The sequence below is a fragment of the Trachurus japonicus genome, chromosome 21, assembly GCF_045865225.1.
Source record: "Trachurus japonicus isolate A0001 chromosome 21, Traja_1.0".
NCBI classification, from domain to species: Eukaryota; Metazoa; Chordata; class Actinopteri; order Carangiformes; family Carangidae; genus Trachurus; species Trachurus japonicus.
Window position 1 is genome coordinate 13,101,170 of NC_140927.1, and position 14,707 is coordinate 13,115,876.

General features: G+C 40.8%; 1 protein-coding gene across 4 annotated transcripts in view; it reads right to left on the reverse strand.

Annotated features, from left to right (window-relative positions):
* Positions 1-1,800: 1,800 nt before the first annotated feature.
* epha3 (eph receptor A3) overlaps positions 1,801-14,707 on the reverse strand; it is a 95,437-nt gene continuing 82,530 nt past the window's right edge. The window contains exons 16-18 of one of the 4 annotated variants that reach the window (XM_085765895.1): positions 10,232-10,387; positions 5,974-6,091; positions 1,801-4,561 (exon numbers count right to left, since the gene is read on the reverse strand). In XM_085765895.1, coding sequence (XP_085622021.1) covers positions 6,010-6,091; positions 10,232-10,387 — 238 coding nt within the window. In that variant the 3' untranslated portion in view covers positions 1,801-4,561; positions 5,974-6,009. The remainder of the gene's footprint in view (positions 4,562-5,973; positions 6,092-10,231; positions 10,388-14,707) is intronic. The other 3 variants (XM_085765896.1, XM_085765892.1, XM_085765894.1) reach the window with 3 other exon arrangements.

A 14,707-nucleotide genomic window follows, 5' to 3' on the forward strand; every position in this document is an offset into this window, starting at 1 on the left:
CTATTTTACACATCAAGACTTTGTTTTCTCATTATCATTACTCTCCAAGTGGAACTGCGCTTCCTTTATCTGCAGCAGCTAGGGGAGCGCATTTCAAAAACGCGCTGACAAGCAGGATGATGAATGGTGGTTAAACTTCTCCTGCGTTATTGTGTTATCGTATGCCATTGTTGGCAAAGTTCTTATCTAGTTGGACAGAACTGACAGGCTTTGCACCTCCAGCACACCTGCCTTCTATCCTCCTCTCTAAGGTTTCATCTCAACTTTCACTCTTTTTCCCTCCCCCACTTCCACCCTCGTTCTGTTTTTGGTGGATTTAGATTGAGGTTTCATAGATAAAAAAAGAAACAAGGCTGAATTGGTGGCTTTGTCAAGCATAGACTGTGTTCATTGTTTCCTGACTTGGGGAAGGCAATGTCATGTTTTCTCTATGTGCACATCTGCCTCAGAGCATCTGGATAGTGTCTGCCTTTCAGCATTGAGCAGAGTGACCATCACTCTTTCCCCTCTCTGACACATCTCAACCCCTCCCAGTTGGCAAACAGAGAGAAAAGGCAGATCTTCCACATTTAAATCATACAACAAATCCACTAACTATGCGTGTTCGGAAACAAGATGCTTTATTAGATGTGGCCGAGGAAATAGGGAGCTGGCAGCATGGTGGACAGGATTAGAAACAGAGACTGAAGTGGTTTGGTTGGAGGCTGGTTCACAGATGTGGGAAGACTTGTGGACAAAGTGTAGTAGGTCCTAACACGTGGAATCAAAGGTAGTGAGAACACATCTTGTGACAAGACAGAACATTGATATTGAAACATATTTATGCATAGGGAAATGAAAGACACGAACACACAAGAAAGGGGAAAAATGTCTGTGGGAGTCCTGACAAAGTAGACATAATAATTTGATCTAATTATACAGCTTCATCTTCCATTTGTGTGTACATGGTGGATAAAACTTATAGTTGCTGCCACCCAATTCTGCTTCTCAAGGTTTCAGCCTCTTGAAAAAACACACAAGAAAAAACATTTTTGTTGGTTTGTTTGGTTTATTCGTTTGTGTTTCAAAAGTAAGTTTTGTTTTTCCCTTGCCACTGTCACTAATTGCTTGCTCTTGGTGGGAATTATGGTCTCTCTGTGAATACTATTACAAAGAAAGGCTCTAGACCTCTGTTTGAAAAGTGCTTTGTGATAACTTCAGCTGTGAATCGGCACTTTACAAATAAAATCTGACTTGATTTGACATGTTACATTCATGTTCTTTTCTCATAAGGGAAGAAGTCACATCAGCCTCTTTTATAAAAATTTGTCAAAGCCACCGAGCAAAACCACAGATCAGGTTGACATTTCAAGTAGTTGTTGGAAAATGAAAAGTCTCGACATAACGGTAATTCAACCACAACTTTAAAGATGATAATTTTATACCTTTATTTTTTACACATTGATTTAAGAAACTGTGAAAACTAAAATATCTACAGTATAGTATACTGTGTAGAGATTTAGACCCTCCCTGGCTATAGATGACCTTTCTATGGACTCCTCCTCTGTTATTTGAAACACCTGTCCTGTATGTTATACATTCCAGTTTTTCTTCATCTTTTATCCTGGAGGCAAGATGTGCCAGCAGACTGATCTATGGAGTCTAAAATAAAAAAATATGGCATCTGAGTTATGAGTGTTTCACTTCCACTTCTGATCTTATAAACACATGGGAACACAATTACAGTTAAAAGAAAAGCCAACATTTAGTGTCGGGTCTGTCACATCATCATCTGTTAAAATGAAAACACAGGAGCAGGTCTATCATCATCCATTTTTTGGAAAATATTTTGCGAATATTTATTATAAAAATATAAATGTTTCCACTACAAATCATTTTACAATTAGTAGACAAGGCCATCTACATTTGCACACGTAAACTCTCACACAGACACACAGGTCAGTCTTGAGACAGAAAATGAGGGATCTGGATATAGGGTGCATAACAGTATTGCTCTCTCAGATGTCCCAGGTTTATAAAGTAAGTCAAAAACCAAAACACAGATAGCATTGACACATAATTTACTGTACGCTACAAAAAAGACATCAACATTGCGCTGTATAATGTTAACAAATAAATAATAACGTAATCATAATTGTCTTTTTATTGTAGAAAAAAACAAACAAAGCTGACAATTATAATTCAAAATAAGATAAAATATAATACAGATGATTTTTGTCTCTTTTTTTAATTAAAATGTTGCACAATTTTTTTTTATTTGTTCTTTTATACATACAAACATTTTTACAAAGAGGGATGGCCATGTACATATAGTGGGATCTGTAGCGCTAGTTGCTATCATTACGATGGTTTACATTATGTACATGCTAACTAGAACACATAGCAGCAACAGCAGCATCCACAGGTAGACCAAGTAACAAAGGACCAACTGATACACTGAACAGGGCTGGGTTTCCCAAAAGCACCAAAAATCAACCCTGTCCATAGGTCTATAGCCAAGGCAATAACATTTCCATTCAAAGTGCTCAAATATTCTGTACTAAGTGCTGAGAACAAGCTTAAAGATATGTATCCTCGTGGTTAAATATAACCCATCCAACAGCACAAAGTACCAAAGTGCCAGTGTAGAAATACTGGGTATGTGTTGCACTGACGGATTGACTGGGTGACATCAAAGCAGGAGAGTAGCATCTTTAATATGTACTTAATTGTACAAAAGTCATCTAAGTTCTAATGGTGCCTTTAGGAAATCCCATCCTGGACGAATGATATATCAGAAAGCAATCATCTCTTGCAAGTGTTGCATCTCTTTCAGGGCATTTGCACTCTTTGGGCAGTGATGGTAAACCCCCATACCCTGATGAGAACACAGAAAAACAAGACCAAGGCTGAAGGTTGAAAACAAGTAAAACTTGGAGTGTTTTGCTTGGTGATCCCACCATGAACCAACCCAACACACAAGCTACAGGAGGCACTCTACTTTTTGCATTTAACACACCAGGATTATGGATTAAGAGCAAATTTTTAAACTAGATCAAACTCTTTTTACAGCAAATTTTCAAATTCAAAAGTAGAAAATGACAGATCGCATGTAGCTTTTGTTAATAAGTTATGGATTCAGACCAAAACAGACTATAGGTTATGGAGAAGCAGTGTGATAATCTAAAAAGGCTGAACAGAGAATATATCCACTGCTTGGAAAAGTAAATTATACCTGGTGTTGTGTGGGTTTCATGATTCTAACCTGCCCTATTGGAAGAAGAAACTCAAGTACAAACTCACGACTAGTTCAAAACACTTCCTCAACACAACATCTGAAACAGAGGCCTGAATAACACTGCTTCAATATAGTTATCTTTCCGCTCTCTAATTTCTCTCTTGGCGCTTCCCGCTTTCTCTCACACTCGTCTATCTTAAACTGCTCTCTCAGTTCCTGGATCTGCTCCATCTCTCTATCTGTTTCTCCTTCTTAGAGAAAATAGAGTGAACATATACATCCTGAGATTTCACACAAAGGGCATTGGGTTGAGGGAACAGCACTAAAACTACAATATCTGCTCTTAAGCACATAGAAACATAGATGTCACCATAAAGGAAAATTCTGTGTGTGTGAAGTGCATTATGGCCCCTGTACCATCAGAGCACAGCGTTCGTTAGATTATGTGACAGACTCATGGCTTCCTTACTACAGACTATTTAACTGATTATCATAATTATTGCTTTTATGTGACATGTCTACTGAATGCAAATGCTATAGGTTAGAGCTACAGTAGAGAAAAATGGCTCGGTTATTGTCTTGGTGTGTTCATACCAGCTCAGCTCTCTCATGGATAGAGACAGGAAATGCAGGTAGCTACAAGAAAATCTCACGCCTCAGACTTCATTAGTCCAGGAAGGGCCCACATCCAGGTGAGCTGCTGTTGTCTGCCATGCTTGTCTACACAAGGCATCTCATCCATTTCACCGCCTCATTCCACAGGCTGGTGGGAGGAGACTGTGAGCATGCCCGTCCATTATTAGCTGTAAAGGGAAGACTGAGCTATCCAGCTTAGCCAATAATGGAGAGCTCCGGCTTTTATGTTAGTCCAGTCCTTGCCCCGTATCCCAGTCCAGTCCCAGTTTGAATCACCGACCAGGTCTCGTGGACCTCCTTGGCTCTCCTCTGCTCTCTCTACCCTCCTATTAGTCTGTAAGGCATCTCATCTTGGGCATGGAGGGATGGAGGATTGAAGAGTCAGCCAATTAACCAGCTGGCAGATCTGCACTGAACTCTTCCTGTTTCTCTCTCAGGACTTGATATCGTCTTTCAACGAAACAATGAAAGCCCTCATCTGAATCATACATCCCCCCCCCCCCCCATTTCCATCTGTTTCTAGCTTGGATACGCAGCCACTGTGTTAGAGTGCAATTAACAACCACAGTCTGTTAACACAGACGGAAAGACAGGTTCAATTTTTAAACAGGTACTGGGCCATTCTTGGTGTGGGAATCTAGGGCTTTGAGGCTGCTCACGATCTTCTTCTGCGGTCCTACGATAGTCACTCCAACCTTTTTAAGATCCCTGGTTTGTGAAGGAGAGAGAGAGAGAGAGAGAGAAGAAAGGGGGCCGGGGTTGAAAATGGGACACAGCAAAAGAGTGAAAGACATGACAGCGGGGGAAAATGGGGAGAGAAAAAAATGTGTGTTAGCAATAGAGGATGTGACACACATGGCTTTAATGACGCACTCACAGTGCTGCTCCTTCCACCTTCCCATGCAGCTGTCACTCACAAAGGACCGCATTTCCCAGAAGACCACTGGGCTGCCACATCTCTGAAGGAGATATGTGTGTGTGGGCATGAGCTGCTGTACCGCCTCCACTCTCCATCACTAACAAACATGGAGGTGGGCCTGTGGGGCTACACTGACAGCTGCTATTATGACCCTGTCAGCGGAGGAAACAATTGCATGCATGAGCCACAGTGGTAGAGAAGAAGACCTAGTTTTCCTGGGCTGATCTGGATTTCTTTGACAGGGCAGGTGTATGTGGAGAGGAGCAGCACTGGATCTGGTGCAGGATATAACACTTTGATTCAGGTGTGTCTGTTAACTTGTTAATAGTCTGAAAAACTCTTCAGAGATTATTAGTTACTACATGCATTCAAGTGTAACAAAACACATTTGTTTATGAGACTAGTTTAAATCATTTAGAGCTATAGAGTCAGTTTCACACTTGTATCATACATATCAAATGCACACAGTAGTTAGTCAGCTTAATTCAAACAGAAGCACATTTGAAAGATACAGCAGGAACCTTTAAATGTGTTTTACATACAGAGCAACACACAGCATTATTGTACATTACAGTAAACAAGAAGTCAAAGCACATAGAGACTCATCTCTTCTGCTTGTCTAGTAAAAATATTGCATTAGTAGAAGCAGTGGAGGTGCAGTTGGAGTTGTGATATTTCTACAGTACAACAGATAACAGTTCTGTAGGTGTTATTGAAATACATCACAGATAGAGTTTTATTATCTGCAAGCAAAAGATTTAGTTTGCCAAAGCAGCCAAAACACATTTAGAAAAGGAAAGCCGTTTAGAAAGTTTTCAACCGCCCAGAAAATCACAGACTTTCACTTTTTGTTACAAGACAAAGGGATAGTTACCACAAAAGTAACCAGTACAATTTAGTGTGTATTTCCCAATAAGTAGTTTTTTCAAAGCTCAGATTCCATCCATGCATTAACAATGCCATATTTTTTTGTATGTAATTACCAATAATACTCGATTAACACATTTACAAAATAATATCACCGCTCACTCTTTACTCTGCTTGTTTGAAATGTTCCTTTGCATGCTGGTACCATGAAATATTGTGAGTTTATATAAAGTAACTATCCCTTTACATATCAGACAAGTGAAAGCCTAGCAGTGATTCTGGAGGTCGGGTACTGCTCCCTGGTGTGGGGCCTTGACCCTCAGACTCCACCCACCATCCAGAGCCCGAGGAGGCGGAGAGGAGCTGGGCGTTAGAGAGTGGTGATCCCCATGGATGGCTCCCATTCTGGGCAAGTGGCGGGTGTGACGTGGACCTCCGTCAGAACCACTCTACTGAGACAGAGCCAGGCCCGGCAACGTTAACACATGAAACTGGAAATCATCAATGTTTTTTATCACTAGGAGGATATCTAAAGCACACTAAAGCTGTAATAATTCAGGCTAAATCATTTGGATTTCCCTTCCAGTATACTTTAGAAGGGAAGATGCTCATAAAAAACAAACGCAATACTTTTATGACCATGAAATATAAAGAAAATCCCATATTTATTGGTCCTGATGGAGAGCCCTTATCCAAAAGAATAACAATCTACCATTAATCTGACAAATAATAGTATATGATACACAATACGTTGAAAGTAATACAGCTCAAAAGATTGCGAACAACACATTTTTTATATAATAATCCGATGTGATGAGAAAACAGTGTTGAGTTGCAGACAATGTGATATTATACAACAGGGGGATAAACTTGAAATTACAGTCACTAAAGATGTTCTTAAACTTGGCCAAAAAGTGTGCAACACACTGTTCCAGCATTATTACAGCTATACTTATACGATTAATTTAAAGCTACATCTGAAACACTGACATACAAATAATTAATGCCAGCTGAGCCTCAGTGCAGTCCTATTTAGAGTCAAAGCAGTTGTGTTGACATCTTTTCAAAAACTGTGTTTCACAATGTTAAGCCACTTTACTCTCCTTATGGCATGAGTAGTGATGAGCATAAATTATTTTTTTTCCACATCTTAATCAGACGGGACGTTTTTCTGTCAGGAAAACTGCATGAATCATCTCAAGAAGAGACAGTCATGATGAAAAAACAATAAGCTACAATTAACGAGTACAACATGAAACACATGAGACATGATTATAAATCAGAACCAGGGATACGTCGTCAACATATAGAAATACACACACAGCATCACACGAGACGGATTAGCAGTTGAAAGTTTCCCTCTACAGCGTGTCACATCGTTGACTTAACAATTCCCATCATCCCACAGCAATACCTCTACTGGGGTTTTTTTCTGCAGTTTGGTTAGCACTGAACCCTGCTGTAAATCAGTTTGCCATGAACAGAAAGCAAATAAACACAACCACTGTGTCAACTTACAAATACACATGGGCACAAGTAACTGTCTCATTTGTAATGTCACTTTTTGATCTGCTGAAAGGAAGGGGATGCTGCGTGTTTTCACAGCCTGTACCACAAAGGGTTGTTGGCCCTGTCATGATTAGCAGAGAAGCGCAAAGCCATTGTATAGACCCTGAAACGTACATACCACCCGCATCAAATTTTATCACCCCATTACTTGCCTGTTATCAGTTGCCATCCGGACCATAAACATGTGAGTTAGGGGGGGTTCTCCTTGTTGCCTCAGTGGGCTCTTATCTTGTGCTGGATTGTGGGCATTGTGTCATTATGGTTACAAAGATAAAAAGTGGAGCATACCAGATTTAAACTAAATAAATCAAAATAAGTACTTAGTATGAACAGCTGGCCATTTGGAAGTCAGATGATGTTACCAACTTCGCCAGACTTTTGCTTCTGTTGATACTGTGGCAAATAGAGGTTATCTAATTATAAAACCTAATACTAGTAGTATATACTATAATAGTGTCAGCGATATGCATTTTCTTGGTTTCTGTATACAGTTTACTTCTCTTTAAGCATTATTATGTGAATGATGACAACTGATACCAGCCAAGGGTGGTGTTATACAAGAAATTCTGCTGGTTTGAACACTTTAGACTTCTTTTCTTTGTTCAGCAGATAAGTCAAGTTAGTCATCACTTCCTCTATCAAATAATGGAAATGAACCTTTCATGCACCCTGCGCAGATGAAGGAAATAGTCCTAATGATGGGGTATTTCCTGGTCTGTCTATCCCGTCCCGTCTTGAAAAAGGACTTCAATTACTCCAGCAGATGAGTCAGCACGCTACAGCCAAGTATGATTACTGCTCCTCAGAGGTCACAGCATTGCCAAGCCTTGTGCTGAATATCAAGAACTAGATTAAGACTGTACAAATCAATAGAGCAATCTGTATTGAGCAATGCATGGTGTCAGCCAAGGCTAGCCTTGTAGCTGAGCTAGCCTTGGCTGCCTTAGCCTCTATCTTCAGTGGATTAATACCACTGTGATCCAATTTAGCACCTAACCACAGAAAAAGCATTGTAGGTCAATATGATTTCTCCAATATGAGGTTACACTGCTGCAGTGCATCTCTAATGCATTTTGCAAATACCAAATGTGGATTTGTTCCATTTCTGCAGTGTGAGCTATTTTCTTTTGTAACACGTTGACAGAGGAGAAAGTTCCATTGATTGGAGTTATTTGTTGATTAAATTGCACAAGGAATGCATGGAGGAAAAACTATGCATCTACTGTGCTGTAGCCCAGACAGACAGAAATGTAGAATGAAACTTAAACACAGAAAATAAGTTAAGAAAGAAATCAAAGCTTGAACTCCAGACAAGTGTCCTCCACCTTCTTTCTAACACCTTCAGCCTGACATTGCTGCTGATGTGTGGTTTGGTAAGTTATAGACAGCAGAGCTATAGCTGCAGTACTGACCACCCTTTCCCAACTGCCCCAGCTGCTGCTATCACCACAGTGAATGGCTGCCTTTGATCACATTAATTAGAAATGTCCAATTATTTACCCGGTCACATTCCACATCAATTAAAACAGCAGTGAGCCAACAGAGCAAGAGAGGCAGGGAGAGAGAGACAAAGAGAGGGAGGTTTCTGCACTTTAAATTCACACAAAAGAAAAAAAGAACAAAAAGATTAAAACTAGCCCGGTATCCTTGATATTTCTCAAGTTGCTGCACTCTGAACTGTAAATCTGAAGGTTTGCTCGTAATTATAATGTCCAAGTCTGTTATCACTGTGCTTGGGATTCAAAATTCCTTTAAGCCTGCCAGTACAGGACTCTGGCCAAAACCTGATCCACTATGTCAGAACCTTTTTTTTTTCAGACTGAGGATCCTGTCAACAGGCTCACATACCTCTGCTTCGTCTCAGAGTGAACCCTATGATGTGACAAATACCTTGCATCTTTGTTTTTCCCTCCAAAATCTATACACAACCACAAAAAACAAAACAAAACAAAACAAAAAACCTTTGTACAGAAATAATTTGTTCCACAAAATACATTGTCAACAATTCTGACATCCAGGATGTGTGAACATGCCTCGACTTGTACGTAAAATCAGTGTTGACGTTACACAAAACCATCACATTGTTATGTTTAGGAAACCAGAGCTGCTTAAATCAAACCATGAAAATATCAACCATGCTTTGGTTGACAGGAGCAGATGTTTAAGATGTTTTAGGGGGAACAGTAATACAGATATTTGAAATTCATTTGTCTTAAAGCCACCACTCATCTAAATCAGTGGGGCACTGCTTTCTTCTTTTTTTACACAAAATATAGACCATAGAAAATTAGCTTTATATGTGTGTATATTTTAGAAGATATGCTCAAATGAGTATTATATCTGGGGATTGATGGAACAATGACTGATGTTACCATATGGTCAGCGTGACATTATAGTATGTTATCATATACTCAGTGTGACCCAGGTCAGTATACTCAACCTGGACAGAACATTGAGTTGTGAGTTGCTGAGTGAGCTCTCCAAATGTGATTCCTGGAGAGTGACATATTTTTGCATACCTAGTTGACAGCTACAAAATTGTTTGTCTTTCCATGGTCTCTCTCTCTCTCTCACTCCACTCTTTTATCTTGTCAAATCTCGCTTCTTATTCCCACCGCAATAGCTTCTCTCTCATTCCCTCATGGATCCCACAGGCAGCCCAGGCTCTCTCTCTTTTAGTGTCTTGTCTCTCTATTTATCTCTCTTTCTTTTCATGCTCTCACCTTCTCCCACTGTGGTCACTGTGCTTGCAACACTGAGAGCGTGGCTAAAGCCCTGTCATTATGAGTTACCATGAGTCTCATCTGGACACTTTTAGTAATGGTTGTATAGATTTCTTTCTACTTTCTACTTGCTGAGAACAAGAGTATGTGTGTGTGTGTGTGTGTGTGTGTGTGTGTGTGTGTGTGTGTGTGTACTTCACCAAGAGCCTCTTCGAGTTCCTGGGCCTTGCCACGGGTACTGGGTCCCTGTAGTGACATGAATAGACAGAATGTGTGTGTCTGCGTGTGTTGTTGCCTTACTCTGTGGAGGTCTTGGCCAGGGTGTCGCAGGAGCTGTAGCTGACCCCCGAGAAGGCCTCCTTGCAGGGTAAGGTCCTCATTCCATCCATCCAGTCACCCATCGTCCCCATGGAGGGGGCCTCTGAACTGCTCCTGTCCAGCAACAAGTTGGCCGGCCTTAAGAAGAGAGAGAGAGGAAGGAATAACATCGACTAATGTCCAAAGACTAATTTCTTCGAGCAATGACCTGTAATGTTGTCATCTAGTAAAACAACATAGTTTCAGAAAAGGAAGGTCACTCCACTTGACACTTTAACCGTACTGCCACTGCAGCTGCTGTTGTCATAGAGGTGATAGTTACTGTCTGGGCACAGACCTCATCCCCTGAAGCATGCACAAAGAAAGCATAGAACAGAATGGGGACAAAAATACCCCCACCCTTCAATATGAGTCAGAGTCTGCAGGTGGACACTAGGTTGGAAAAACAGGGTTTATGTAATGCAATGTGAGCAGCAGCAGCCTGTGTATTAGCCTTAATAAATTCAACTTGGCAGAAGACATAGCAGAGGAGTAAAGAAGATGTGACAATAAGAATGAGGACTAATTATATTTGCTTCTACTTGAATTAATGGTTTGTGCATTTTAATATACAGTGCATAGTGTCCTATGAAGAGAAACAATTATTTATCTGATAGGGCATCTCTCTCTCTCTCTCTGTGTTTCACACACACCCACACACACACATACACACACAAATCTGCACGGTGCCTTTGGGCTTTGAGTACGGGGAGGGAAATCAAACAGTCACACAAAACATTTCAATAATATTTTTAACATCAAGAATACGATTACTAACAAAAGCGGCATTCGTTTCTGTCTAATTTCATTATGGTTTCCTGTACCATGAGGCAAAATGCTGTATTAGATTTGATTAGACTTGATGGTTTCAATTGGATCAAATCAAATCAAATGCACTGCGTTGGGCTTTAGTGTGCTCAGTCAACAGTAGAGGGTAAAGGAATCACTTTGATTCTGACTCTGGTCGCTCTGATTGATGTTTGCTGAAGATAGGGGAAGAGGAAGGACGAGAGAGGTAGACAGACATACAGGAGCAAGAGCTGGAGAGTGTGTGGGAAGCTGAAGACTACTTTATCAGTAATCTCTGATGTTACCACTGATGCTGTACTTTACTCATATGTGGTTGATTCTATTGTGAAACGTAATCACATCAAGGCAAGAAATGATAAACTAGGTCAAAGCACATTAGGTCAAACAGGAACTAAAACACAATGATCAATTAAAAAATGCCCAAATAACAGGTAGGCTCAGTCACTTTTGTATGGTTACTGCTGTGTTTGTGAGCGGCATTTAAAACTGGGTTGCAAGGCCACTCTGTTTTTTTTTGTTTTTTTTCTAAGGACGTGCTGCACCTGTCTTGCAGATTAGACAAAGGCACCTGCGTCAGAAGAAGCACAAACACACATGCACATACACAGGGGAATAGAGCTTTGAGAAAAAGGCAGGACAGGACTGAACAGAAAAAGTGCATTTCTCCCTGAGAGAACGCTATTCATAGCTTTGTAAATAAATTGGTTAGAATACCAGGAAGTCCACCTCCGCCTGACTGACTTGGATTGGCAGGAAGGTTTGGCGCCACTGTGTGCATTTATGTGTGTGGAATATCTGGGAGATATTACTTAGGTTAGGACACCTTCATGGAATAAGGAGTATTTAATTCATTAAGGCATTAAAAAACCTAAAAAAGGTTTAGCAAGTATATGTGTATGACTGATGTACATAGATATTAATATTATTTCATCTTTTTAAGAAAGCATTTTGTAAAAGTGCAAAAGTCTTCTCAGTTTTTTTTATTGATGATCATCCTTGAGGTTAGGGATGTGATGCACCTTGTTGCAGTGGTACAAATTATTCTCTTTTCATGTTGATATGATATATTTTGATTCAAAGGATCAAAATCAAAACACGTTACAACAGATCATCAAGCTTCCATCCAGCAGCAATGTCAGAAACAGCACACTGAGCCAACAAAAGTGAGATGACATCTCCAACAGAGGCAGGAAAAAAGGAAGAAAAAATGGGAAGGAAAAAGCGATGCATTTGAGGCAGTGAAGTGGGTGTTGTTACAAAGATTGAGTCTTTTCCTGCCAGATCAGAGGCCTGTCAAAATGCTGAGGGTCCCCGAGGACCCCCTGGAGAGACTGGTTTGTAGGAAAGAGGAGGGGAATTGAGGGCTTGACGGTGGGGGTGGTTTGCATTAGGGGAAAAGAAGGAAGTCTGTAAATCTCCCAGAGAGGACAGTAATATTATTCTAATGAGAAACAAAATGCAGCAATGTTAGTTACCATTATATTGTGTTAATGGGGCATAAAGGAGTGATTATGATGGGTGTGACTGATTTACATTTGCTGAAAAAGAAGTTGGGACACAAATTCAAAAATGTCCGACAGTTTTATATTGTATGTTTTGGGATGTTGTGATGCGGATGTTCAGATTATTGATCCTCTCCTCTTCTGTACCCCCTCTCTTCTTTTTCTCCTCTGATCTCATGTCCTTCATCCTTTGCTTTCTTTCCACTTCTCCTGTCTCCTCCGAGAGGTAAACTGCAAATGACCCTGTTTCCCCTCCCTTATCGTTTTCTTTCTTTCCTTTGTTGTTACATTTTCGGCAACTTCTCACAGCAGCTCAGGAGACAAGATGATGCGAAAGGAAACAGAGAAACAGAGGGATGTGATGAAGGGGAAAATAAAGAGAAAAGAAAGCATCTGTCTCATGGCAGAGGAGGGTTTCAAATCCCCTTCTGGACTTAACAGCATATAGCATCGCACAACAGACCTGCTCAAACAGAAGGAAGTAGAAGATCACCACAGAGAGAGTAAAAAAATCACCCCCCTCTTCTTATTTTCATTTCCCTTCCCCTCTTTTGCTCAATATCTCATTCTTTTGACCTCTAAATAACCAGAGCAGTGTAGTCTCTTGTTTTAGAGCTCTCAAGGGAGGCATGAGGTGGATGAGGAGTCGAGCATGAACAGATTCATGTGGGTAGGACAGTGTGGGAGGAATTCACCTCTCACTGTGTTACTGGGACTATTCCCATGGTGTCCTTAGAAGGGGTTAGACTGATGTGCAGGGCCAGTGTCAGCCCTTTTAATTGAAATTTTGATAGATGGTGATGAGGTTTCATCTGCCTCTGCTGGATATGATGAATATGATGTAGTTTTAATCAATACTACTCAGGTGGTCTGCTGTATTTATATCACTGGCCAAAGTCTGACTGTAGAATTTTACCATTGTTCAAGAGTTTTTGACTTTGTGTATACAGTATGAGCTTTATTTGCATATGAAACAGACATAATGTTAGTTATCGGCTACTTTAATCAAATTATACTGGCCTTCAATGTGCTGTATCTGCAATGTGTTGTATCTTCTTATATATTCATATCTCTGCATTAATGTTGGTGCTCTTCAGTACCCTTACCTGATTTGCTTTCACCATCAGAAACCTAATTTCCATTCCCAGTCCCAGCCATACCCTACAGGCCAAGATACATACTGTAGATCTCAGCTGAATTCCTTGTGAAGCTCCTGGCTCCGGTCCCTGTTACTTTCTCCCAAGCCCGTTACCAGGAAGCTGGTTAGCTCTTGTTTCAGCTCCAACCTCATTTCCAGCACAGACCTAACTACTGAAAATGATCCAAAGCCTCTTATCCCCTGGACAGAGTTTGTTTGAAAATGAAGTAGAAGAGTAATATTATAAATTTGATTTGTTGTTACATGTTCACAGAGGCTTGTCACCATTCATTTTGTCTTGCATGGAGAGAAAGTTAATTATGTAAGAAGTCCAAACTGGCTACATCTGTAGCAGCACATTATTGACCACAGCATATTAACGCTGGTTGACATCTATTTAGAATGAGCTCTAGGCCCAGTTGTGCTTTAGTACCGCCAGGCTGTGCTTTGTTAATCACATATACAGACAGGTTTTCAGCCTTAAAACAGGATGACCTGTGATCTCATATGTTTTAGACACCCCGTAAAGCCAATGGGACAGACAGCGGCCTTTAACCCTGACTTGACTCCTTTTGGCCCCATAATTAGTCTCTGGTGGCCAACCTTGGCCTACGGACTCCAGTCCCTCTTCATCCACATGCAGGGACACTAAACTCTGACCAGGTCCTACCCCTAAAGTCTCCAGATGCTCTACCCCAATCCCAGGCTTTGGTCTGGGCTTTGTGGAGGAGGGGGAACTCCATTAGCCAGTCAGGACAGCCCTGAAACAAACGAGGTGTGTGGAGCTGAGTGCAGCTGCTCCTGCTGTGCAACTGTGCTCCACCACACACACACATGCACGCACCATTCTCATAAATCACTACAGCCGCCTCCGTCGGCCAGCCTGTGCTCGCCCAGTGTTAAAAGCCAATCAAGAAAATTACATGCAAACTCCAAGGGACCTATTTTCACTTTCTTAAGAAATCATTA